Raw genomic sequence first — 27130 nt, forward strand, 5'->3', positions numbered from 1 at the left:
CCATTTTCACCAGAATACTGTCCGACAGTCTGGCGACGACCCACCACAGTCTTCCGATTTTCGCGGTGTCAACGCTGGATGGTAATCCCAACAGCTGATGCAACTCGTAGTTCATACGCCGTCCGCCATATGCACACCACTATACATGGTACGCAGCACTTTCCTTTCGAAAACTCCAAGTGCGCGTTGGTCCTCCACGAGCATCGTCCAGGTCTTGTGTTCATAGAGAACTACCGGTATAATAAGCGTTTTGTAGATAGTCAGTTTGGTACGGCGGCGAACTCTATTCGATCGGAGCGTCTTGCGGAGTCCAAAGTACGTACCATTTCCTGCCATGATGCGTCTCCGAATTCCTCTGCTGGTATCGTTATCAGAGGTCACCAGTGAGCCCAAGTATACGAATTCTTCAACCACCTCGAATTCGTCACCACAGATACAAACTCGGGCCCTCCTTAGCCGTGCGGTAAGACGCGCGGCTACAAAGCAAGACCATGCTGAGGGTGGCTGAGTTCGATTCCCGGTGCCGGTCTAGGCAATTTTCGGATTGGAAATTGTCTCGACTTCCCTGGGCATAAAAGGATCATCGTGCTAGCCTCATGATATATGAATGCAAAAATGGTAACCTGGCTTAGAAACCTCGCAGTTAATAACTGTGGAAGTGCTTAATGAACACTATAAGCTGCGAGACGGCTCTGTCCACACGAAAGACCATCAGCTTGCCGTAACCCTCTGCGCATTCCAAAGGGACCCGAGAATGCCCCTGAAACTCGAACAACGCGCATCACCCTATCCATCGTCGCCTTGATCAACCGTATCAGATTATCTGGAAATCCGTGTTCGTGCATTTGCTGCCATAGCTGATCCCGATCGATTGTATCATATGCGGTTTTAATATCGATAAATAGACAATGTGTGGCCACGTTGGATTCGCGGCATTTCTGCCATACCTAACGTACGGCGACTTCCAGCTGCTGCGCGTAGTCTTGGAATAGTCTACCGTCTTGTAGCCGCTCGATGTTTAGCCGCGGCGGACGACTCCGACATACTGCAACGAGGTAGTGGTCGGTTTCAATATTCGCACTGCGGTAAGTGCGGACGTTCATGATGTCGGAGAAAATTTACTGTCGATTAGAACGTGGTCGATTTTGCTTTCCGTTTCTTGTTAGGTGATTTCCATGTGGCCTTGTGAAGAAAGTGCTTCGGACTACCATTCCGCGGGAGGCTGCAAAGTTTATGCATCGTTAGCCGTTGTAGTTCGATACGGTATTCAGGCAATACGGTGCGATGGCCTGTCTATACATTTCCTCCCTTCTTACATGAGCGTGCATAGAACGCTTCTTTCTCGTCGTCGGGTCTCCCTTCGTGTGGGCAGTGCACGTTGATTATGCTCAAGTTGAAGAAACTTTTATCCTCAGCTTGCACATCCTTGCGTTGATTGGCTGCCACCCTGCCATTGGCTGCGCTCAAAACTCTCGACGGTGTACAACACGCGTCGAAGTCGGACGCCGCGGCTCAACATTGGGCGGCTACAAGACGGTAGGCTAGCCCAAGAATACGCGCAGCAGCTGGAAGTGGCACTTCCAACGGAAGACCAGCTAGGCGCAGCATCTCTTGAGGATGGCTGGAGAGATATTCGATCCGCCATTGGTAGCACCGCAACCGCTGCACTTGACACGGTGCCCCCGGGTCAGAGAAACGACTAGTATGACGGCGAATGTGAACAGTTAGTGGAGGAGAAGAATGCAGCATGGGCGAGATTGCTGCAACACCGCACGACGGCGAACGAGTCACGATACAAACGGTCGCGGAACAGACAAAACTCGATTTTCCGGAGGAAAAAGCGTCAGCAGGAAAATCGAGACCGTGAAGAGACGGAGCAACTGTACGGTGTACAGTTGTACACCGGTGTACAACTGCACTGAAGGTGTCGTGTGTCCCATCTACAAAAAGGGCGATAAGCTGGATTGTAGCAACTACCGCGCAATCACATTGCTGAACGCCGCCTACAAGGTACTCTCCCAAATTTTATGCCGTCGACTAGCACCAATTGCAATGGAGTTCGTGGGGCAGAACCAGGCGGGTTTTATGGGCCAACGCTCCACCACGGACTAGGTGTTCGCCATTCGCCAAGTACTGCAGAAATGCCGCGAATACAACGTGCCCACACATCATCTATTCATCGACTTCAAAGCCGCATATGATACAATCGATCGGGACCATCTATGGCAGCTAATGCACGAACACGGATTTCCGGATAAACTGACACGGTTGATCAAAGCGACGATGGATCGGGTGATGTGCGTAGTCCGAAAATGATACCAGCAGAGAAATTCGGAGACGCATAGTGGCTGGAAATCGTACATACTTTGGACTTCGCAAGACGCTCCGATCGAATAGAGTACGCCGCCGTACCAAACTGACAATCTACAAAACGCTCATTAGACCGGTAGTCCTCTACGGACACGAGCAGAGCGTTAATGAATAAAGCTTCCAATGAATGATTAAATTTGTTGGGATTAAATCATTCAACTCTACGATTGAAGATTATGAATAATAATTTATTCGTTTTTGACAATGATTAATGATTATGATTAACGATTAAATTAATTTTTGAAAATGATTAACGATTATGATTAATGAATGAAACGTTTGGAGTATGATTACCGATTATCAATCATGATTAAATGTTGACACAATATGTGTATGATTAATGATTAACGATCGATATGATTAATGATTAATTATTATGAATAATCAAATTGAATGATTTGCATAGTGATCAAAAAGCAAGTAACCTTTCTTTCAAATTGGGTTATTAAAAGGTATAGAAATTATATGATTATGATTAAAGATTATTGAATAAAAGCGATGTATGCAATGATTAAAATTGATGATTAATGAATAAACTCAAAACAATTATGAATATTATTAGTGATCACCCAACAAACAACGACTAGCTACAAATAAGCACCTAGGTTGAATTATTGTTTATTTGTGATCTTCGTAGCTGAATAAAATGTATGCTGAATAATTCGCTAGGCAGATTTCATTTCAGCATTTAATCTAACTAATATTCGACATGACCTATTTATTTGTTTACTACCTTTATTTGAAGTCGAACTAACGTTTTCGTTTTATTACATTTCAGCACATTGGGGAAGTTTAACAATGTGCCGAACTAATGATTTTTAAAGTTCTCTGTTCGACTATGATGTGATGCTCTGAAAGGGTGGTCGAATTGAGTTTGAATAGTTAGTTAATAAGCAAGCATTTAGACATCCTTCTTAACCTTTGTCCTTCTTAACCATTGGATTTCCCATTTATCTGATCTATCGCACAGTGGAAAAAACATGATTTTTCAGTTTGAGAGAAAATATGGATTCTAGATCTGGAAAATTTGGTTTATAGGAAAAATGGATACTGAATAATACAAATAGACATAAATAAATCAATTAAGCCAAAAAAAGACAATAAAATAATTATTTATGTCATGCTTTTTATATTCGTGATTTTTTAAGCTGTCGGAGATTATAACGAACAAAACTGCTGGAGCAATAAAAAAAATCATGCATTCATGCGGAAATAAATTTACTAAAAGCCGGACATAACGCCGTTGAATAACGTCGGAAAATTATTGAATCTTTGATGTGTGGAATCAAAATATATTTTAGTTACCAGATAAAGATTGTCGCTTCGGTTCCCTTTGTTCTGCTGTGCAAAACATGTGTGGTACCTAACTGTCAAATTGTACGTATTTTTCCATCATTGACATTTAGATCCACTTCCCTCGCCATGAAAAGATGTTCCGGACAGCGACTACAGCGACAATCTTTATCTGGTAACTAAAATATCTTTTGTGGAATCCCAATATTATCGCATGAATGTTGATCTTTATTGCTGCGAAATTGGAATAATCTTAGCATTTGACAATCATATCGCAACCGTTTATCAAGAGATTCTGAGGAAGGCCGAATATACATTGATTTTATTTTCATAAATTCATAAATAGCATTGGGGATGGATTTTATTTTATCGTTTATCGACATTATTTTTACGTATGCGATTTCCTAGTGTGCGATGGTTATGACTGGCTGAACAATGGTCGAAATAAAAATCTTGTTCAGTTATTAACAAACTGTAGTTTGACAGATCGATTTATTGAATAAGAGTCCAATTATGATTCATATTCAGCAATAAGATTATTTATGTTAAGCATTGAGTGAGCCATATCTAACAAATCAAGGATGGCGCGGATGACAACGTTACCGGCGGATTATCAAATAACAGCAGTTCGAGACCCGATTTAGGAAAATTTTAAAATGATTATATGAAAATAGTAAGCATATGCGGTATTTCGAAAAATTTCGTTTCAGGTGGTTCGAAACGAAATTCCGCGGAATTTCGCGGAATTTGAGCATGGCGAAATCTGATTTCTTGATTTCGTTTCGTTTCGTAAAATTACAAAAAATTCGCTAGGAAAAACTAGCTTCTAACGAAATTTAACGGAATTCCGCGGAATTTCGAAACAAATTTAAACTAATCCCTACTTTACATTATAAAAAAATTTGGCTATACAATTTAGGTTGTACAATTTTTTCCATTAACACTTTTACATAACCCCATGGGGTTCTTAGCATTAGCATTAGCATTTAGCAGTTCGCACAAATTCGTAGGTGGTACAAGCCAAGACTATTGTATGAGAGTAGCATCACTTTCATCCGTTACCACAGATATTGATTTGGGACTAATCACTAACTCTTAGATGGAAGCAATGTACTCTCCAATAGTCGAGATCTGTCCTGGCCACGTCCTTGCGAATTACATAACCCCATGGGGTTCTTAGTCGACAAATACGTAAGTAGTTTTCTTCTATAAAACGTCTTCAGTGTTTCCATTATTTAAATTTTGTGATATTTTTTTACTATTTGCACAATATGAATGCGGAATCGATCGTGTTGCTGCTGGTCATGGGACGGCAGCTAGTCCGGGAGAACGCGAAGTGAAAAAAATCTACCTCGCGTAGCAGAAATTTGTTTAACCAGTGTGCAATCGATCGTGTTGATGCTGATCACGCCAGCGGGAGAATGCGAAGTAATAAAACTAATGTCTGCATCGAAGAGCACAAAATTATTTAGTGCGGAATTGATCGTGTTGTAGAAGATTATTAAACGAAGCACATTGATCTTGCGTTGGATTGATTTGAAACACAGTTTTCGTCTTCATGTTTTCAAAATAACTTCGTTCACAACAAATATTTTGTCGGTTACCCAGGGGTTTCACATGAATTACCTTCTCAACTAACCAACGATTTCATTTCCGTAGCGCTCATAGAGATGCAAAGCATTCCTCGGTCTCTTAAAACAATGAGTGTTAAACTAATTTTCCTCTCCTAATCCTAAATTGAATATAAGCACGTGACCAGCATCGTCATTGGTCATGAACTGGAAACTCCGAAGCAAGTACAATAAGAATAACTTTTTTGTATCCCAAGAATATTATTTAATTGGTGAGCTGTGCATATTTGCTGTTTCTCGGCCAATCATGATTAGCATCTATGATGTGTACAGTTAATTAAGCTAATAAGCTCTTCTTTGACTATTTGCACAATATGTGAGAAACATTGCAGATTTGTGGGCATTTCTAGATCTTCGCATGAAATTTGCAAAAAAAATCCAGAGCGGGTTGAAAGATCATTAAAATTGCTGAGAATTTTTTACTTATGATTGCTTTCAGCACATACTGACCATAACAGCTGTTCTCATATGCCAAGGACACACACAATAGCTCAGTTTGTCGAGCTGATTGTATATAAGACTATGCTGCCGCTAACCGCAAGTCGAGCACATCTGTATATGGCCGTCTGTGAAATTCAATCTGAAATACATATCTTTGTGCATTTTAGAAAGGTGCACAGGATTCTTCTAGTGAGCAAATGTATGCTATACATGCAGACGAAGAATACGAAGGAATAAATTTTGGCATATACGCCCTTTTCAAATGTTGATCTATTAATATCAATTCTATATCTGCGTATACGCCTGGCATATGTGGATACATAATTAAGTATCCCACTAAATAAAAAATAAATCTAAGCATTCTTTTTTAAATTTTGACAAAGTCAATACTGTAAAACCACGCTGACAAGACAATATGAAGTATGCTTCAGCATACTTACATAATTCTTAGGTGAACTGAGGTTTTAAACAAAATTTGAATCCGTATATGAAAAATCCCACAATTTCTTTATTTTTATATGCTTACTGATATAAAACTGATATAAAATTGATCAGATTCGGGAGCACACGCTCCACGATGAATTCCTTTGAAAGCGGCACAAATGCTGGGGTATTGCCTTATCGCCAATGGTATATGCGGCGAGAATGTGACGATTTATTATAGATTGCCTCTTCAGTTATTATAACTCTTTTGGTCGCAAAACAGTTATTCGACTTCGAAAAGTGAAATCAGAATTGCGTACATAATGTAAAACCAATTTAATAAAAATTCCGCAGAAAAAAAATCAAAATTTCGTTTCGTTTCGAAAAATTTCGAATTAAATGAACCTTGATTTCGTATCGTTTCGAAGTCTCGAAAGAAATCTATATTTCGTTTCGTTTCGATCCGAATCAACATAGACATTTTAAATTTCGTTTCGTTTCGTTTCGTTAGGAAAAAGTGTGTTATCGCATACCCTTAGAAAATAGCACTTGCTTCAAAATGCGTTCATTGGAGATCTTGATGATGTTATCTTCTATGCGTTATTATTTTCGAAGAATTCACATGTAGCTGAATTGAGGCTTAGTAAAATGCATATTAAAGGTTTAACAAATCAGTTAATAAAGTTGTTTTTCAAAATGAGATGTAGTTGTATAACTTCGCCAAAATTGTGTGAACAAAGCTTGAACAGAAGTTGTGATAAGAAATAGTACAGACATAATTCAACACAGCGCTGAATTAAATCATCACACTGATGTTAGTTCAACTAGTGAATGTTTGTTGGGCAATGATTAAATTTAAAATTCTATGATTAACGATTAGCGATTAATGATTAAATCATATTTTTTGTATGATTATGATTAATGAGTAATGATTAAATAACCCATTATTCATAAATAATGATTAAATCTATGATTAATCACTAATGCTCTGGACACGAGACCTGGAAGATGCTCGTGGAGGACCAATGCGCACTTGAAGTTTTCGAAAGGAAAGTGCTGCGTACCATCTATGGTGGGGTGCAGATGGCGGACGGTACTTGGAGAAGGCGAATGAACCACGAGTTGCATCAGCTGTTGGGAGAACCATCCATCGTTCACACCGCGAAAATCGGACGACTGCGGTGGGCCGGGCACGTAGCAAGAATGTCGGATAGTAACCCGGTGAAAATGGTTATCCGACAACGATCCGACGGGCACAAGAAGGCGAGGTGCGCAGCGGGCAAGGTGCAATTCTGACCTCTCTTATGTGCTTTTCTTGTTACTCTATGTGTGTTCTTGTTTTATAATATTCGAGAATGGCACCATCACCGCTAGAAGGATTATTCTGTTTTTTTATATACTGATGTAATGATGTCCCATGGGGTTTCTACAATTAACACACAAGCTCAGGAACCCATTTTTTAATTCTATTGGTCTTGTAGACCTCAAATATCTGAACTCAAGAATAGTTTGGAGAACCGTTGATGCTCTGGTAACACTGAGGTGTGATGAAAATAGTTTAATTATGTCTCAAGTACCATTGTTAACTTTTTTTTTATTCATTTCTTTATTTGGTAGGCACTCTGTGTTTCATAACCGCTACTGTGCCGTGATCTACTGTGGTATTCTGCTGTACAGAGTCCACACAGAATCTATTTTTAGACATTCGTTGTTGTTATCATTGCCGGGTCTATCTCATCGTGAGTCCATTGTGTCCTTTTGTCCGTATCGTGTATCCAATTGCTCGTTGCATTGTTCGGTTGCCGTTTATCCGGGTACTTTGAAGGGATGCCTCCGAGAAGAACAATTTGTCAGTCGTCATCGGGCAGCCGTGTCGGTAAGATGCGCACTCCAAAACGTCACCATCTGGGCTGCACCTCAGGCAACTGACAAGGGCTTGGTGGAGGGGCTGGGAATCGAACCCATGACCGTCCGCTTATAAGGCGAACGTGTAGCCAACTACGCTACGGGACCCCCCACCATTATCAACTTCTAATTGGAATTAAGGCCCCGTAAAACGCTTTGTTGTTTTTGTAGATCATCAAGATCTGAACTCAAGGAAGGTTTGGAACCCCTAGAAGATCTCAACAAAATTATCCCCCCCCCCCTACTTTTTCATGGTTTGCATCCGTTTTTGAAGCAGTATGTCCAAAATTTATGTTGAAACACGACGAAAAAATCCGTTTTGAATCGGTTAAGGTACTGCTTCAGGAGATCTGGTGGGCTCAAACTGGATGGGATGAGACAATCAGCTAGAAACATCTGGAGAAATGGCTGATTTGGTTGCGCATACTGCCTGAGCTAGAATCCGTCTGCATACCTCGGTGTAACTTTCTCCACAACGCAAGGATTGACAAAACTACAGTGGAGCTCCAGACTTCCGTGGATGCTAGTGGTAGTGACTTCGCTGCAGTAACATTTTTTCGCTTGGAAATAGATGATCACATCAAGTGTGCTCTATTTAGACGCAAGACGAGAGTGGCACCTGTCAAGTTCGTTTCCATACCTCGCTTGGAGTTACAAGCAGCAGTTGTTGGTCCACGTTTAGCCAAGTGCGTCGTGAATGTCAGTCGTGTTTGATCATCAGTGCGACCACTGACCTACCAGCGATGGGACCGCTTCCGAAGGCGCGAGTTGCAGCTCTCGTACGCCCGTTTTCATACGTGGATGTGGACTTCTCCGGTCCATTTCTCGTCCATATCGGTCTCCTTCATGAGAAGCGCTGGTAACTGATCGGGCCATACATTATTATTATTATAGAATTTCTAGAAATTCGAAGTAAACTTTTGTATAGTTTCGTAATAATCGAAAGAGAATAGATGCAAAGAGAGACTCTCTTTTGCACATACGACCTATTTTCAAAGCACTCTAGATTTTGGCACTACCTCAGCAAGCGTGCTGGGAATTTTTACCTACCCCGGGCAATCTGAATGCCAAAGGGGATTAGGCTCTGTGGATCTCATTCGCCGGTTGACTTAAAATCCTATAATAAACGTTTGCACCGGATGTATTAGTTATGGTGGTTCAGGAATCTTCTTACGATGCTGCAAGTTCCAAGAACCACTGTCTTTTGGATGCTATGGAGGTTATGAGATCGTTCCAGCTCTCGTAAGGATCTCAGAAGAGATTTCGGGACGATTCCGGTTGCTGAGATAACAACCGGAATTATACGCACGTCCTCCAGGTGCCACATCTGCTTCAACTCCTCCGCCAAGTCGTGGTACTTCGTTATCTTGTTGGAGAATGTTGTTTGGACATTATGGTCTAGCGGTACAGCAATGTCGATGAGGGTTACCCGCTTCATCCTTTTGTCGTAGACCACAATATCGGGCCGATTGGCACGAATGAGGACATCCGTTATGATCTCGCGATCCCAGTACAGCTTCACGAAACTATTTTCCAGAACCGGGATAGGCACATATTTGTAGTAGGCGACAAACTGGTTAACCAAATTGTGCTTTAAAGCAAGCTGTTGGTGCACAATCTTGGCTACTTCGTTATGACGACCGAGATAGGCTGAATCAGCTAAGGCTGAACACCCGAACACGATATGTTCGATCGTCTCTCCTACTGAATTGCACTTCCTGCAGCGGTCCTCCACGTTTTCGTGCAATATATAGTGCCGATAGTTCTTCGTCGCAATTACCCGGTCCTGGATGGCTACCATGAATCCTTCTGTTTCCGAGAAGAGTTCACCCCGCACCAGCCACGTATTCGACGCCGCTTTGTCGATATATTCCAGCTCCAGTTGATGGGGGTGCGTCCCATGTAACTCCTTCTGCTTCCACGATGCGATCATCTCGTCGACAGATTTGATGTCGCAATTCAGCTGATAGTCCTCCTGCGCCAGATGCAGGGCACTGAATCCGTGGTCAGCTTCACACACAGCGCGATAGATTTCGTGGCGGTTCTGGCTTTCCACGAAGTATCTTCGCAACTGCTGAGCACATAGTGCTTGTATATCGGTGACGCCTCTTCCTCCTACTGTACGTGGCAGGGTGACTCTCTCAATGGACGATTTTGGATGGCGCATGCGATGCTTAGTGAACGCCACTCGTACTGCTCGTTCTAACGCCTCCAAGTCAGTCTTGGTCCACTTCACCACCCCGAAACTGTATGTCAACAAGGGCACAGCAAACGTGTTTATCACCTTCACCTTGTTACCGGCCGACAAGAGGCTCTTCAAAATACCGTTGACACGATGCAAGAACTTTTCCTGCTGCTCTATCTTGATCGTCGTATGGCGAATTGCTTTCAGTTGCAGGAAACCTAGGAACTTGTACGTTTCGCCTTCAACCATGTTTCGAATCTCCTCCTGTTCGTTGACGCGGAAACTGTTGGCATCCACCAGGTGACCCCGGTGTAGATGTATAGATCGACATTTATCGATACCAAACTCCATCCGGATGTCGTTGCTGAATACCGTTACAAGCCGCAGACATTGGTGCAGCTTCTCCACAGATTCCGCAAACAGCTTCAAGTCGTTCATAAAGAAGGTGTGGGTAATGTTTTGTGAGAGACACCCTATTACAACGCCGCATTGATGATGGTAATGATGACTGTAACCACACTCACACAGGTGAACTATGTTACGCATGCGCAAGTATCTTTTACTGCAGAGCTAGACATGTGTGAGTGAACATTACCGCGGAGCGAGGCTTTATAATACATCCGACCGTTGGCACGGGGGCTCGTCTGCATCCAGTGCTCGTCGAGGTAGGTTGTGGCTCCCGGTGCAGCCGGTTGGGTGATTCCGCATGTGAACCGCATTTGCGGAGTTGCACATGTTTGTACTCCTTTCCCCACTCTTCAAATGATAGCCATAGTTGTGTTGGTTGAGTGCTCTGCTAAGAGGGTTCATGGCAAGGCAAAACCATAGAGGACTAAAGGTATCGCCTTGGAATATGCCCCTCCTGATGCTGAGAGTCCTGGACCGTAACACCTTTTCTCCGTCGGTAATGTGTAGGGATGTGCTCCACATCTCCATAGCGTGCTGCATTAGCCTGATGACGTTACCGTCTATCTTATACAACTGCAGTACCTTAAGAAGGTACGAGTGAGGTACTGAGTCGTATGCCTTTTTATAGTCGATATACGCCATGCTCAGGTTTCTTTGCTTGTGGGTGGCCTGCCTAACAACGACTGCATCAATAATGACCTGATCCTTGCAGCCTCGTGTGTTACGTCGACAACCTTTTTGTTCCTCGGTCATCAGGTTGTTGACGTCGCAATGGTTCTGCACCCTTCTCGCTATTACCGATGACAGCACTTTGTACAGACTCGAAAGGCACGTTATTGCCCAGGTAACCATTAAGCACTTTAATAAGCCTTATATAAACCATATAATAACTTTTCAGTGCCTATAAGCTATATAATTGATTTTCAAGTGCTTATTGGCAGTTTAAGCTTCAAGCAGTAAAAGAAGCCGTCTATCGGTATATCGGTATAACGCTTCGATGCAATGCTGATCAGCCCTGTTGATACAAGCCGGGGTTCTCCCATAGATAGGACCAAAACTGCGTGACTTCTCCAACCTGCGGAAGGCCCTCGCCAAAGTCGGCTTTGTCGTTTCAGATGTGGTTGTAGAACTCCCTTTCGTTGATGTTGAACATTCGATTTTGCTCCATCCTCTTCGAACATTCTCCATAACGTCGCAGTCGTTTAGCAAGAGCACTCAACCGCTGTACATGGCTGTCGAGGATCTCAGTTATGTTCGCCTCGGTGAGATCACGGAGTTCTGTGGGTTTCACAATTTCAGCAACATTCCGAACTAGCCTGGTTGATCGATTCCCCTGCTTGTACTGTGTTAATCGACCAACCTTTGACCGCAGTGCGGCGATGCGGGTCTCCAGACGTCGCATCCACGCGGGTTTTCGTGCTTTGGGGCGTGCGCGTCCATCACTCTCACCTTGTGGGCGCGTTCGCAATCCCAACGTTCTTACAACAGCCACTGCAGCCGAATACACGATAAATTGCAGCTCCTCAAGGTTCTCCACGGTTTCCAAGTACTGTGGCAAAATATCCTGGTTAAGGATGCTTACTGTACTCGTCAACCGATAGGAGTACTGCAACTTGGGTATCCGGTGTCGGGACATGGGGTCTGTAGCACGGAACTGTGTAACTGCTGTGCCCATACGATTAGCTAGTTCGTGCTTCAATTACTGTCGTTGCAATTCCACTGTTGGTCCTGGAGCGGCGGGTGCAATCGAATCGCGACGGTTACTTGCGATTGATGCATCCAACCCAACAGAACTCCTTCTCGACGTATCGCTCGATCTTGCCTCCTCCTCCTCTCATAATTCCCTCTGCACTTCCCGCTTGATGTACTCTACGTCTTCTCTCTCTTTCGTTTTTTCACAGCACAAAGCCATAAATATGCTTAATGATCTGTACTGATGATGAGTTTGTAAATATCATGAAGAGTCTCGGCTCCGTTAAATGTTATACACGCTTGAGCCTGTCAAATAAACGCAATGATAAAAAATAAGTGATTCGATAATATTTGTTCCTAATATTCGCTATTCGAAATTGTATATCAACTTCCAAAAACTAAGGAGCCGTACACTAAATACGTAAGCATTTTTTCTGGGTTTTTCAACCCCCCTCCCCCCACGTAAGATTTTTCCCATAGAAATCTTTTTTTATTTATATTGATCGTAAGAAAATGGGAGACCCCCCCTCCCCCCCTAAGTGCTTACGTAATTAGTGTACGGCCCCTAAGTTAGATGGTAAGATGTTACGAAACACAAAATTAAAACTAAAATTAATTAATACTTTATACAGTGACACCTGTTGGGAGCTAAACCCACTCATGCAGAATCCTGCTAATACCGTCACCCCTTTGCCGTGAACATTGAAACACACACACACACATGTATCTTTTGAAACAAATATATTATCTTGTCGATTAACAGTAATCGGACGCGTTTTTCATTTCGCAAAGAAAAATTCGTTAAATACAGTCCGCTCGGTTTATTGAAGGAACATTGGTCCTTCGAACCGGATATAGTGAGAAGTAGTGGAAAAACGTGGACGTGAGTGTTTTTTCCGCGAAAAATCGTTAAAATTGAGCACTCACCAGACCCGCTGGTCGAGTGCAGCGACGCGCTGCGAAAATTGCAAATGGCCGTCGCTCGGAAACAAGTGCAAAAGTGATCGTGTTGTGATGCCAACACCGAAAGCAATCAGTGAACAGAAATCCTTGCAAAAAGCGAAGGAAGAACAACAGAAGATGGATGAGCAATTGAAGACTCTCACTCGTCAGAAAGGGGCCGTGCGGGGCAAACTTACTCGCGTGAAAAGTGCCATTGAACACAGTGAAGATGCGTCGAACCCGAACATTATGAACGTGCATTTTCTTCGGTTGCATCGGAAAACTATTGATCAAGCGTACAGTGAATATAATGAATTCCAGAACCTTGTTTATGCCCTGCCCTTTCTGAAGAGCGACGTGCCGAACAGGATGCAAAGTTCGTCGACTTCGAGACCATCTACAACGATTTGGCGATTCGACTGAGCATGCTGATGGAAAAGGCTGTGAAGCACAGTCAAGCGAAAGATGCCGCCACGAATAAAACCACCGTAACAACAGCGAACATTACGATGCCAGTTGGTTCAGGGTTGCCCTATCTGCCTCCACTTCAAGCACCGTTGCCGACCTTCGACGGGTCGTATGAGCGATGGTTTTCGTTTAAATCCATGTTTACGACCATCATGGATCGATACAAACACGAGGAGCCGGCGATAAAACTCTACCATCTCTGTAACTCACTGGTTGGACCGGTAGCAGGAATCATCGATCAAGACATTGTAAATAACAATGATTACAATGCTGCCTGGCGATTCTTGACGGACAGATTCGAAGACCGGAGGCTTATCATCGACAAGCACATCGAGTGTTTGTTCAATTTGCCACGAATCTCCAAAGATAGCTCAACAAATCTCCGAAAATTGCTTGACGTCTGCAATAAAAATGTAGAAGCTCTTAAAAACCTGAACCTCAAACTGGAAGGCCTCGGCGAGCAAATGGTGGTCAATATTATTTCATCGCGCATGGACAAAGCTACGAGAGTTGCATGGGAGACGCGGCAGAAACCAGGAACTCTTCCGAGCTATTTGGATACGATGGCGTTTCTGAAAGAACAGTGTAAAATTATTATTATTAAATTTAATTTTATTGGCATTTCGGTCTCGATGCTGCTCGTATAGAGGAAGGGAGCAGCGTGTGTGCGAAAGCAGATGGGAAAGAAACGGAGTCCAAATGTTATCGCTAGGCAGCGACAAGTGTGAAAATGGTTGAAAGGTGTTGAAGTATGCGAGGGCCATTTGAGAATAATTAAATTATCGAAGCGTCCGTCTTTGCCGTACATCCTTTCTGGGGATGGCTCGGGCAGTGAATGAAAGTCACTGTTACCGAGACTGGCAAAAACGAAGGCAAAGATGCGTATATTATTATTCGGCTAATACTTAATTAGTTCTAGCGATCGATATTCATCATTTGGAGAATCATCGATGGTCGTGTATGGTTTGTACACATTGCACCGAGTCTCTCCCGATGCCACCATATGATGCTATTGGAACCACAATTCTTATTTACGCGCCAAATCATTTCTTATTAGACAGAAGCTGTAACATTTGGACTCCGTTTCTTTCCCATCTGCTTTCGCACACACGCTGCTCCCTTCCTCTATACGAGCAGCATCGAGACCGATATGCCAATAAAATCAAATTCAAACTTCTTCTATTTAAGCTTCTGTTTATTATTATTATTATTTTTTGTCTTTATGAAGGAGACTTTCAGCCCGAGGCTGGCTCGTCTCCGGAGTAAAATTATTGAAAAAATTGATACGAACATTAAAGTGGAAAATGTGAAATCGAAAGCGGTGTCCAAGGGGCACACGCTCCAAGGGGCACACGGGCACACTTCGTCGCATAGTTGCCGTGAATGTGGTAAACGCCACCATACGTCGCTGCACGCCGGTGACCCAACCAGTTGCAAATTGGACGACTCGAAAAATGCTGCCAGGAATACCGCTGAAAATGAAGATTCTCGATCCTCTCTTAGAGACTCCGAGGCTGGCGTCCAAGAAGTTAATGTGCCTCGATCCGGCACTGCCACAACATTAAGCGTCAGTGTTGAAAGTGATACAAAGCACACATTGTTATCAACCGCGGTGGTCCAAGTCCGTGGCTCGAACTCTGTTGTGTATCCCTGCCGGGTGCTACTGGATTCTGCATCTACAGTGCATATCGTCATGGAACGTTTTGCCAATCTGTTCGCCCAGAAGAAGGAACCTGTTGACTACACCGTGAGCGGACTCAATGGGACAAACACAAGGCTTCGTCGTATGGTACGCATGACACTCGAATCCTGCATGGGCGACTTCACAGCTGAATTGGAATTTCTCGTGGCACCGAAGATTACAAGTGACATTCCAGAAAGATCCTTCGATACATCATCATGGTCCATTCCGGCGAACATAAAGTTAGCTGATCCGTACTTCCATCGAAGAGGACGTATTGATATGCTCGTTGGTGCGGAGATTTTTTGGCACATAGTTAAGGATGGCCAGTTCAAACTTGGATCGAATTTACCAGTGTTGACCAAAACAGAGTTTGGTTGGATCGCTGGTGGCGTAATTTCTTCTGACGCACCAGTAATAGCGCGGTCGTTTTGTCAAACCGCTAATGAAGACCTGACCGAAATTCTACGAAGCTTCTACAAGCTGGAAGCTTGTGACGAGATCCAGCACACGGCTAAGGTGGCCGATGAACGATGTTTGGAACACTTCCGTGAGACCCACATACGAGATCAGGACGGAAGATACTTCGTGCGACATCCGTTTCACGATACGAAGAAACAACTTGGTGATTCTCGAAAAATGACAACGAAAAGATTCTTCTCGTTAGAGCGACGACTTGACAGGGAACCTGAAATCAAGCAGCAGTATGCTAGTTTTATGCGAGAATATGAAGACCTCGGTCACATGAAGGCTATCACGGTTGAGAATGAAGAGCCGAGTTCCGCTTACTACATACCACACCTTTGTGTAGTTAAGCCTACTAGTACATCGACTAAATTGAGGGTTGTCTTTGACGGCTCTGCAGCCAATTCATCCGGAGTAGCGATCAACGATGCTCTTATGACGGGACCGAACATTCAGAACGATTTGTTTTCGATTCTGTTGAATTATCGCAGCTATAGGTATGTGTTTACAGTGGATGTCATCAAAATGTTCCGACAGGTTGGTGTTCTACCCCCGGACACTGCATATCAACGGATAGTGTGGCGCTATAATCGTAACGAGCCTCTAAAGTTTTATGAACTCGTGACAGTAACCTATGGGTGCTCTCCTTCTGTCAAGGCTAGTTGAAAGGGCGATTGCTGCGATCGATTTTGAATTTGATTCTGTGAACCTTTGGACCGACTCCCAAATTGTCTACTTCTGGATTAGAAAACCACCGGAGGCACTGCAGCTGTATGTTTCCAACCGAGTGAGTGAAATTCAACGAATCACAGGTGCGTATAAATGGCGTTATGTACCTACTAATGAGAATCCTGCGGATATAATTTCGCGTGGCGAGTTTCCTCGAAATCTGCTGAGCAATGTGATGTGGTGGGATGGACCACCCATGCTGAAAGTCGCAACGATGGAAGCAGTGCAACTCGAACCGTTGTTTGAAGAAAATTTACCCGAATTGAAAGCAGGTGTCGTGCTGGCAGTTACATCACCGATGGAAAGGTTGATTATATTTGATCGAGTGAACAAATATGACAAGATGCTACGATCAATGGCCTACTTGATTAGATTCGCGAAGTTTATTGCGAGCAGAAAACAATCAATTATCCGCGGACCACTGACTGTTTTGGAATTGAGAGGTGCGTTGGCAGTAACAGTGCGTTGTGTGCAAAAGGAGACGTTTAATCTTGAGCTGCGTGTGATTGCTGAAGGTGGCCAATCGAAACACCGCCTTAGTGGTTTGAAACCTTTCATTGATCCACAAGATGACATGTTGCGCGTAGGTGGCAGACTCAAAAACGCTCTCATTCCTTATGACAGTCGACATCAAATGCTTTTGCCTGGTGGACATCCATTTGTGGATGCTATTGTGAGAAGTTTGCACCGATCAAATTTGCATATTGGGCAGAAGGGTCTGCTTGCGTTGGTTCGCCAGCGGTTTTGGCCACTGAGAGTGAAGTCGACTATACGGAAGGTCATCGCTAACTGTATCACTTGTTTCAGAGCGAATCCACTGAAGACATCCCAACTGATGGGAGATTTGCCATCTTACCGTATCCAGCCAGCACCGACATTTGCCTACACTGGTGTAGACTTTGCCGGACCCTTTTTGATTAAATCGCACACTGCAAGTCGCAGACCACTTATCACGAAGGCTTATGTTTGCCTATTTGTCTGCATGCTAACCAGAGCTATCCATTTAGAGTTAGTGTCTGACTTGACAACGAGTGCATTTCTGGCTGCATTACGGCGATTCACCAGCATTTGGGAGGCGGGTGTGAAGCAGGTAAAGCATCATCTAACGCGAATTGTCGGTGGTTACAAGCTGTCTTACGAGGAATTCTACACGACGTTGACCCAGGTAGAAGCCGTTTTAAATTCTCGACCGCTGGTACCGTGCTCCGATGATCCATGTGACCTTACAGCGATAACACCAGCCCATTTCTTAATTGGCCGAGAGATGAAGGCAGTGACCGAACCATCCTACCTAAATGTTAAGCAGAGCACTCTTTCTCGGTGGCAATTAGTACAAACTATATTTCAACATTTCTGGAGAAGGTGGACAGCAGAATACTTACCAGAACTTCAGAACAGAGCAAAGTGGACGAAAGCAACACCCATAGCAAAAGGTGCTCTAGTTCTGATGGCTGACCAGGGTTCTCCGCCTTTCGAATGGCCCCTTATAAAGTTACACCCTGGAAAAGACAACATTTGCCGTGTCGTCACTGTGAAAACATCTAAGGGCGAGTACAAGCGTGCCATAACCGAGGTTTGCCTACTGCCTCTGGACAGCAAGCCAGATTGAAAGGATTTCAACGCCGGGAGGATGTTGGGAGCTAAACCCACTCATGCAGAATCCAGCTAATACCGTCACCCCTTTGCCGTGAACAGTGTTGTGCTGAATCATTATCAGACGATAATGATTGCAATTTTCATGCGATAAATTTTCACGCGAAAACAGTAGGCGTGTTGTCGCTGGCGAAAACTTCTCAAACTTTGCACTCAAACGATAATAAACACAGAATTTTCATTCAAACATTATTCTTTACTAATATCAGCTAATTGTCAACAGTCACGTTATAGCTTCTATTTGGCGTTATGGTTTCATCACAGACAAACAGACATAACACTCGTCAAATTCACATCGTTCACTGATTTACTGGTCAATTCAAATAATCATTAGTTGGCCAATCGATCACCCGCGGCGCGCGCATCGGATTTGCTCTAGTTTGACGTTTGCTCACTACCGCCATCTGGTTCGTGATTTGCCCAACTAACTGAAATCAACAGATGTCGTTAGTGTTTGAACGACGATGAATTTGATGAGTAAATGTTCAATGTGTTATGTCTGTTTGTCTGTGGTTTCATGGTAGTAAGGAAAAAGAGTTCAAAATATAACGGTAATTACTTTAAATCAAGATACGATTTCCAAATGATTCTTATTCGCTGGCGAGTTTTTATCACTTGATAATTTAAAAGTAAGATCGCGGGTAATTTTTGATCATCCTCGATTTTTTGAAAATTTGATATTTCCCATCCCTGGCCGTGAACATTGAAACACACACACACATGTATCTTTTGAAACAAATAGATTATCTTGTCGATTAACAGTAATCGGACGCGTTTTTCATTTCGCAAAGAAAAATTCGTTAAATACAGTCCGCTCGGTTTATTGAAGGAACAACACCAATTGATCCAGAAAGCTGATCCTGCATGCAAAGGCTTCAGCCCATTAATCCACGTAAAACTAGAGGCCATTTAGCCTGATAATGTAAAAGAATCTAAAATAACGTTTGCCTAAAATTAAAGATTTGGTAGTCACGATTGGTATCCCGATAGACATACTTCTGGGGAAAGATATTGAGTACTTTAACGAAAGGAAAGGGATTCGGTGCAAATGGGACGTGTCAAGAGAGTAGCATCGTTTCTCAAATGGCAAAGATACCGGGATACCGCAGTCAAAGGTCGTTGAACTCACACGCTAAGAAATTTGGTTTTAGTGAGTCGAGTGAGCCAATCCCCACATTACCGGAGTTAAGGCTCCCCCAGACCTAAGCGATTACATCGCCGCGACGGCGACAACTAGTCGCCGCGATTCTATCGTTGGGTCGCTGCAGGCAATGTTCTATTTACGCTTCTATACTAACGGCGACAGAATCGCTGTCGCCAAGCGATAGAATCGCGTCGCGACTGTCGTGTCGCGTGTGTTTGGGGGAACCTTTAACCTCATCAGGTGTCTGTTTGCCGTGCTGTTTGCAGATTTCCGTTTACCCTTGCTTTAAAAAACACCCTCTCTTGGGTTATGCAATGCTGAAACCAAACAAAAAAATCTATTTAAATTATTTAAATTAAAACGCAAATTAATCTCGCACTGAACTGGTTTTTATTACCGGCCGCGCAAAGCAGAACAAAATATTTCAGCCGATCGCGCCATCGTTCTGCTGTCCGAAACAAGAGAAATCACGCACTGAACTCTTTCATAAAGATTGCTGGTTTTATCGATTTATTAGAATTTTTTTAATACCTCCATGTAAAACGAGTTTGCAAAATTCAACGGCATTTTTCTCAAGTTGAAGAAAACTGACATGGGACGCTTATGCGAATAGGGGCAGTGCAGTTGGATTGCCAGGTAATACATGCACATTTAGCCCAGGTGATACATCATGATCGTGTATACATATACATGACTATATGATGCATTTGACCGACAGATTAGATAAGCTTTTTTTCCCAATAATGGTAATGCATTTATAACAATGTTGAAAAAATAAGGTCTGGCCTTTCAAACAAACGAACGATTGAGAAGAAAATAGAGGAGTAGTGAGCCATGTACGCATTATATCTGGTAACTTCGGATACTTGCAAATAATCACTCGAACTCATGGAAGTCTTCACTTGATTAGTAGTAAAATATTTCCTTATAATCATTCATGCTGCTCTTACATAGTACAATAATGACAGCGGTTGCTTTCTTTTCCATCTTCTTTCGACATATCGTCCCAAAAATTCTTACGCTATCCTTGAACTACACTTATATCTCAGACAAAATTATTTCCAGGAGAGCCACCTTTAGGGAGCCTTCTATCGACATTCGCAGTATACTCATCTGCATCAGCGACAGCAGCAAATTAACAGTTTGTCCTGTGTTATCGCAAAAATTTTATTATTTTTCACTATAGAATGGGACAGAGTAAAATAGATATATGAATATTTATAGGATGTATAAAATAAAAGTGACGAATAATTCTATTACACTTGTTTCTACTAATAATAATTAACAGCTCAAATTAGATTTAAAACATGCCGCATTGTTCTTAAAATTTACAAAACTGTTTCGTTATTTTGCTCCAAATTAGCGTAGCAGAATCGGCTCTTAATCAAATGCTACCCAATGGTCTTCCTTCAATCGAACATCACAATGATACGTTAAATTCATTGCGCAATACGGTCCCTTGGGATAAAGGAAGGCCTTTACTTCGTACCAAGGAAAGAATATCTTAAACAACTAGAAGATAATTTTTGATAGATAGTAAACTTTTTCATTCCAGATCAAACTCCTTTTCCCAACTTTCATCCGAATTCGAAGAAGAAACATCGTCCTTTGTAAAATGATTTTTCTCCATTTTCAGTTCACTCTGTGACTTTTGCTGTTTTCCAGCATTTTTTTGCTTTCCATTGCCAGTGGCGTTTGGTTTTCCGACTTGCTTTACCGCTCCACTTTTCTGCTGTTGCGATTTTTGGTTAGTGGTTCTACTGTTAGCACTTTGTGATTCCGGCTGGGTTTTCTTCGTTGCAGATGAGTTGGTAGTACTGGCTGGCTTCTTTTGGGGAGTTTGTTCGATGTCCGACTGAATGAGCAGGGCCTCGTCGACGGGATCCATACGGCCACTGCCAATGACCTTTTCCCGTTCCTTAATTTCCTGTTCGTATTCCTCGAGAAGCCGAGCTTGCTCCTCTTCTGACAGTTCTATATTGGAGGCGTCGAATTCGGGAACTTCTGCCCATGTGATGTCGTCCGGTACAAGTTCTGTTTGGAAGATTGGAAGCAGACACGCAGAACTAAAGCCACATGCTACAAATGATGATAAATTGAAACATACCTTCTTCAATAGTCCGCTTAGGCTGATCTGTTTGGACAATTATTTTGTTTGGTGCAACAGTTTCGTTTGATACAATGGCTGCCTTTGCTTTCTTTTCTGCAAGCTCAGCGTTTGCAATGGCATCCTCTAATAGAGCTTTCTTAAACAAATACCTGGAAATATATGTTAAATATACATTTTTATGCCTATCCCAACAAACAGCTAATAAAGCGCTTATTAAAAAAAATCTTCAGCTAAAAGACTAGTTTATTCAACTTAAATTCAAGCTCTATCGGGTAAAAGGGCGAATGAAAAAAGACCATAATAGTGCTCTTGTTTGTATTTGTTTTTGAAACGTTAGTCTATGAACGCATCAAAACATATTTTCTACCTGTCATAAGACGAGTTTAAACAATCCCATTGAATTCCACCACTTAATTGTATCTTGACAGATACGTATTTCGACCTCAACAGTAAGGCCGTCTTCAGTGTCTCGTACTTGACGAGACACTGAAGACGGCCTTACTGTTGAGGTCGAAATACGTATCTGTCAAGATACAATTAAGTGGTGGAATTCAATGGGATTGTTTAAACTCGTCTTATGACAGGTGAAAACATTCCACTAAAAAGCTCAACATAATTTTCTTATCATATTTTATAGTCAATTATACAAACAAAAATGACAATATATAGTGAAATTGCTGTTTCAAAATACTAAGCGGCTATTTTTTAGATTTATTATATCAAGTCCTTTGCCTTAAGTGCACGGAATATGGAGACAGCACGTCGAGCTGAGTCAATTAGGTAGTACATAGAACAAGACCCGCTCTTCGAGCCTAATAAATGTTGTTATCCGAGGAAATGACGATTATGACAGCTTTTATTCTATTGTCAGTGGGGTTTTCGTTGATTCATCTATTTGCGATTAAGCTACAAGATACTTTGATAAGCATTGACTGATCAAGAAAAAAAAAGAACGCGATATACATTAAGATCACGTCCGTAGATTACGCCATGCTTTGCCAAGAAGAGAAAGTTTCTTGAAGGGCAACGATGCAAATTTTAAGATGCTCTATACGAAAATTATATAACAGGGGTGAACTTGTAAATAAACAAAAAACCGTGACCAGATCCTCCCAGAATGCACATTATTCGGTAAAATCAACTGCATTTTCAACAGGCGAAAAGCAAGCGCTTTTTATGTAGAGGATTTATATAAATTGACTCCCTTACCTTTTCCAGAAGTCCATATGAGCAACCTTGCCTGGCACCAGCGCAGCATATTGTTCATTAAGAATGGTGCTGCTGGTCAAATGGCGCGCCAGTCGAGGTTCTGTAAACTGTTCCTGTTCGACCACTTCCATCCAACGTTTGTATTTCTCGCTGAGCTCATCGGATGGTTCCTCCAAATATGTCCCTTCCATAGATTGCAGTTCTGCTAGATGTTTGTAGAAACCATTTAACCCTTCCGTTCCTTCGTGCGTAATAAGGACATCCTCTCCTTCCTCTTCTTCATCCAACGTTGGAACCAACGCTTCCGTTACCTGACCTAGAAATGAGCTAAAACTCTTCTTCATCGCGCCAACCGTAGAATCCGCTTCGTTCAAGCTGAGACTCCTCCCGAGGGCCTCCGTAGCGCTTGTTGCTTCCGTTTTAACAACCGTTGTCAGCTCGGTAAGATCATTCTTAACCGCTTCCAGCACTGAGGCCGACCTGGATTTCGCGGTGTCCAACCAGGAACCCCACCAGCTGCCACCACCGGAACCAGACATGCTTCCGGTCGGACTGGTAGCCTCATTCTCAAGACTTTTGTCGCCAATCGAACTGTAATCACAAACAGATGCGTAAAAATAGCTAATCGTTATCAATTTTATCAACTTCAACGAATTCCAAAACAAAATACAAACACAATAGAGAAAACAGAAAAAAAACAAAGTAGGAGGAAATTTTCTCACCTTTTGTCTGCCATATCGACACACTTTTCACAGACTGCTGCAAATGAAAGTTCTCTTTAACGAGCTCAGACGTGCCAAACTACGCACTTTCTTCGTCCTCTTTAGCAATGCGTTAGACTCTCCTCGATAGTACAGCGATTAGTCCTTTGGAATTCCGATTAGGAGCACATTTTTGCCCAATTTAAATGCATTAATTATTGAACTTATTTTTCACTATTTTGCTCACAAGCTTAGATCATTCAGCTCCGTAGGTAGGTAAACATGCACACACAAATACTGAGAAACACAGCAAGAACTGGATTATTTTCTACACACTACAAACTGGTGGCAGCAAAGGAAAACTTTGGCCCCACTCCACACTGAAAACCAAAACTACCCAAAAGTGGGTTGTTTGCACTCAAAACCGTGGTTTGGGCCAATAACCCAAATTTGAGTAAAATGATTTTTCTGGCACTACACGGTTACTGGCTAAAACCCATTAATGGGTAAAAAAGTATACATTTTTTGTTGGTCCATGGGTCTGTCAAAAAGGGGGTAATTTTTAAAACTGACAAATGGGTGAAAAAATACCCATGTTTTTTATTTGTTCGGAGAGAAAAAATGTGCATGTTTTTCACCCATTAATGGGTGAAAAAATAGATGTAAAAATTTCCAACTGTTATCTCGTTTTTTGCAAGGAGAATTGAAGCAACGAGTTCCCGCTTAGACGTAAGTGAAAGACTACAGTTTATATATAATATTTACCTTTACTATTTCTAAATTGCTTCAAGGTAAACGTTAGTAGAATTCTGGAGCCTAAAGAAACTACTTTTCCACATTTCTTCCTGATGCTACCTGACGCTAATGGAAAACCGGTAAGTCTCCTTAATTATCAAATAAATCGGTTAATTCTTTGAAATTTCACTTAATCACAGGTAGAATTATTCTGGAACCTGGTCTAGTTAAAAAAAAAAACACACACAAAATGCGGGTCGACTGTTTGACACAATCATCCGGAAATGCCATCCAGGATGAGGCCATCAAGCGCTGTTTGGATACAGAATTATGATTTTAACATAATTGTGCATAATGATTATATTTGGCGAATAAAATGTATTCTAAACCTTATTTTTATTAATTGGAAAAAGTTCTGCACAAAATAATTAGGACATTAATTATCGGCAATTTACTCCAGAAAAGTGGGTATTTATTCACCCATTTTGCTAGAAAATTTATTGCGGCCGATGGGTAAAATAATACCCATCTTTTGACAGAAACATGATTTACCCATTAATGGGTAAACCGGTTTTACTCATTTAATGAGTAGTGGCGGTTTTGACGAAAATGGGTGCCATAGTACCCATTAATGGGTTTTAGCCAGTAGCCGTGTAGGTAGTTTGCCTTTAATCCCATGTAAACAATTTACCCAAAGCTGAGTTTAATTTATCCAAAGCGGACCTTAATCAACCCAAAATTAAGAATATTGAATTTACTCAAATTTGGGTTATTGGGCTGAGCAACCTCGGTGAGGTGTTTGCATCTTGCTCTAGTTTTGATAGCAATCATGGGAAAGAAAGGGAAAACTACCCAAATTTGGGTAAATTTTTTCTGCGATATTCTCAATAGTGCGTATATTGAACTCAAAGTTTGGGTTGATTTATCTGTCCGTGCAGACGTTCCGCCCCACACACCGAGTTTGTCAACAAATTTGAAGCTGTCGAACCTTATGTCGACCACCGATGTCGATTATTCCTGACAACAATCAAAATCACGCAAAAGAAAATATCAAAATCTTTTTTCATGTTCTTTCCCATATGGAAACTAGTTTAATATTTACCTGTAGCAACTATTGTTATATTATTGATTGAAAAATCACATTTAATCGAATAAATAACTTGAATAAGCGTAATCCCTAACTAAATTTCCTAGCACTCTTCGACCAACCAAAACAAACATGAAGAAATGTAATCGTTGTACTAGATTGAACTAGGGGTGCTCCGATATTTCCGATATATCGGAATATCGATATATTTGTTTCGATATCCGATATGTTTCCGATAGGGTCTGTTCAAATATTACATAACGCGGAAAACGCTTTTTTTAAGAACCCCCCACCCCCTCGTAACAATCTGTAACAAAATTTAGAACTACCCCCACCCCCATGCGTAACGCGTAACCAATACATTTTTTTTTTATAAAATCTTGTTTTTGGTAGAATTTGAATCACGATATTGCGCTTTTGCACTTTATAAGAGTTTTGCGAGATTTTTTTCTCACAGTCATCTTTTTCTCACACTCAATACACTCAAAAAAGTTTGATTTTCCGTGTATAATATTTGTGTGTGAGTGCTCAATCTGAAAACAAACAGACGTCAAATCATGGCGGGAATCGATTTAGTGTACACGCTTACATGTGACTCACGAGTAATGGGTTATAATTGGGTAAATTTCAGTAACAAAAATCGATCAACCCGAAATGAGAGTGAGTGTGAGAAAAAGAAGCGGGCAAATCACAATCTACACATAACTCTTCAAATTGGTGAAATCGGCAATACAATAAATTATTATTTTTTGTGTATTTTATGCTATTTTGAAGACAATAACTATTTTTTGAAAAAAATAAATATTTTTTCTCATTGTTACGCGTAACAATTTCTCGAAGGACCCCCACCCCCTACACGGACAGATAAATCAACCCAAACTTTGAGTTCAATGTACGCACTATTGAGAATATCGCACAAAAAATTTACCCAAATTTGGGTAGTTTTCCCTTTCTTTCCCATGATTGCTATCAAAACTAGAGCAAGATGCAAACACCTCACCGAGATTGCTCAGCCCAATAACCCAAATTTGAGTAAATTCAATATTCTTTATTTTGGGTTGATCAAGGTCCCCTTTGGATATATTAAACTCAGCTTTGGGTAAATTGTTTACATGGGATTAAAGGCAAACTACCTAGCGCCAGAAAAGTCATTTTACTCAAATTTGGGTTATTGGCCCAAACCACGGTTTTGAGTGCAAATAACCCACTTTTGGGTAGTTTTGGTTTTCAGTGTATATTTCGCGTAATAAATCGTAACAAAAATAAAACAACCCCCCACCCCCTATTGCGTTACGTAATATTTGAACAGACCCATATGTATCGATATTTTTCTTTCAATATATCTCGGGTACTTATTCAAAAGGACGTATGTGATTTTGTAAACAAAGATTCAAACGTCGATTTGTCCGATCTGATGGCACTCCCAAGCAAACCAATTCCACCAACAGGTAGCCGAAGGCTTCCCCTACCTGTCTGTGGTGATGGTTTGCGTGGGAGTGCTATCAGATTGGACAAATCGACGTTTGAATCTTTGTTTACAAAATCACATACGTCCTTTTGAATAAGTACCCGAGATATCGGTTATATTGTGGATTTACTCGATATCAAGATTTTCCCGATTACTTTTACGGCTACTCAGAGTAAGCGTAAAAAATCGAGGGGAACGGCAATGTTAATGTCTTATAAAACTTAATTTTAATGATTACAAATATTTTGTCAAATGAAATCAATTCTTCAATATTACAGTCGCAGAACTTTATGAAATAATGTAGGTATTTTTTTCGCAGTTTTTTGGGGCAAGTATTAAACATTTTATGTCTCACGATCAGGTAATAAATATCATATAAATACATCTAAC

General features: G+C 41.7%; 3 protein-coding genes across 4 annotated transcripts; 2 read left to right on the forward strand and 1 right to left on the reverse strand.

Annotated features, from left to right (window-relative positions):
• Positions 1-13362: 13362 nt before the first annotated feature.
• Positions 13363-16570, forward strand: LOC134222455 (uncharacterized). Its single transcript, XM_062701600.1, has 3 exons — positions 13363-13591; positions 13642-14343; positions 15057-16570. Exons 1-3 carry the CDS (start codon positions 13363-13365, stop codon positions 16568-16570), a joined length of 2445 nt encoding a protein of 814 aa, XP_062557584.1.
• Positions 16571-16833: 263 nt separating this feature from the next.
• On the forward strand, positions 16834-18260 carry LOC134219614 (uncharacterized). Its single transcript, XM_062698399.1, has 2 exons — positions 16834-17723; positions 17799-18260. The coding sequence occupies exons 1-2, from the start codon at positions 16848-16850 to the stop codon at positions 18240-18242; spliced, it is 1320 nt and encodes a 439-aa protein (XP_062554383.1). The 5' UTR covers positions 16834-16847; the 3' UTR covers positions 18243-18260.
• Positions 18261-20327: 2067 nt separating this feature from the next.
• On the reverse strand, positions 20328-25424 carry LOC134224165 (BSD domain-containing protein 1-like). Of its 2 annotated transcripts, XM_062703451.1 has the most exons (5): positions 25288-25424; positions 23472-23747; positions 22750-23340; positions 21538-21689; positions 20328-21464 (listed from the first exon to the last, which is right to left on the reverse strand). In XM_062703451.1, the coding sequence occupies exons 2-5, from the start codon at positions 23483-23485 to the stop codon at positions 20977-20979; spliced, it is 1245 nt and encodes a 414-aa protein (XP_062559435.1). In that variant the 5' UTR covers positions 23486-23747; positions 25288-25424; the 3' UTR covers positions 20328-20976. The 2 variants fall into 2 exon arrangements, with proteins under 2 accessions (XP_062559435.1, XP_062559434.1); XM_062703450.1 differs by lacking the exon at positions 25288-25424 and having other exon boundaries at positions 23472-23837.
• Between the last annotated feature and the right edge of the window lie 1706 nt (positions 25425-27130).

Source organism: Armigeres subalbatus, chromosome 3 (genome assembly GCF_024139115.2).
Source record: "Armigeres subalbatus isolate Guangzhou_Male chromosome 3, GZ_Asu_2, whole genome shotgun sequence".
NCBI classification, from domain to species: domain Eukaryota; kingdom Metazoa; phylum Arthropoda; class Insecta; order Diptera; family Culicidae; genus Armigeres; species Armigeres subalbatus.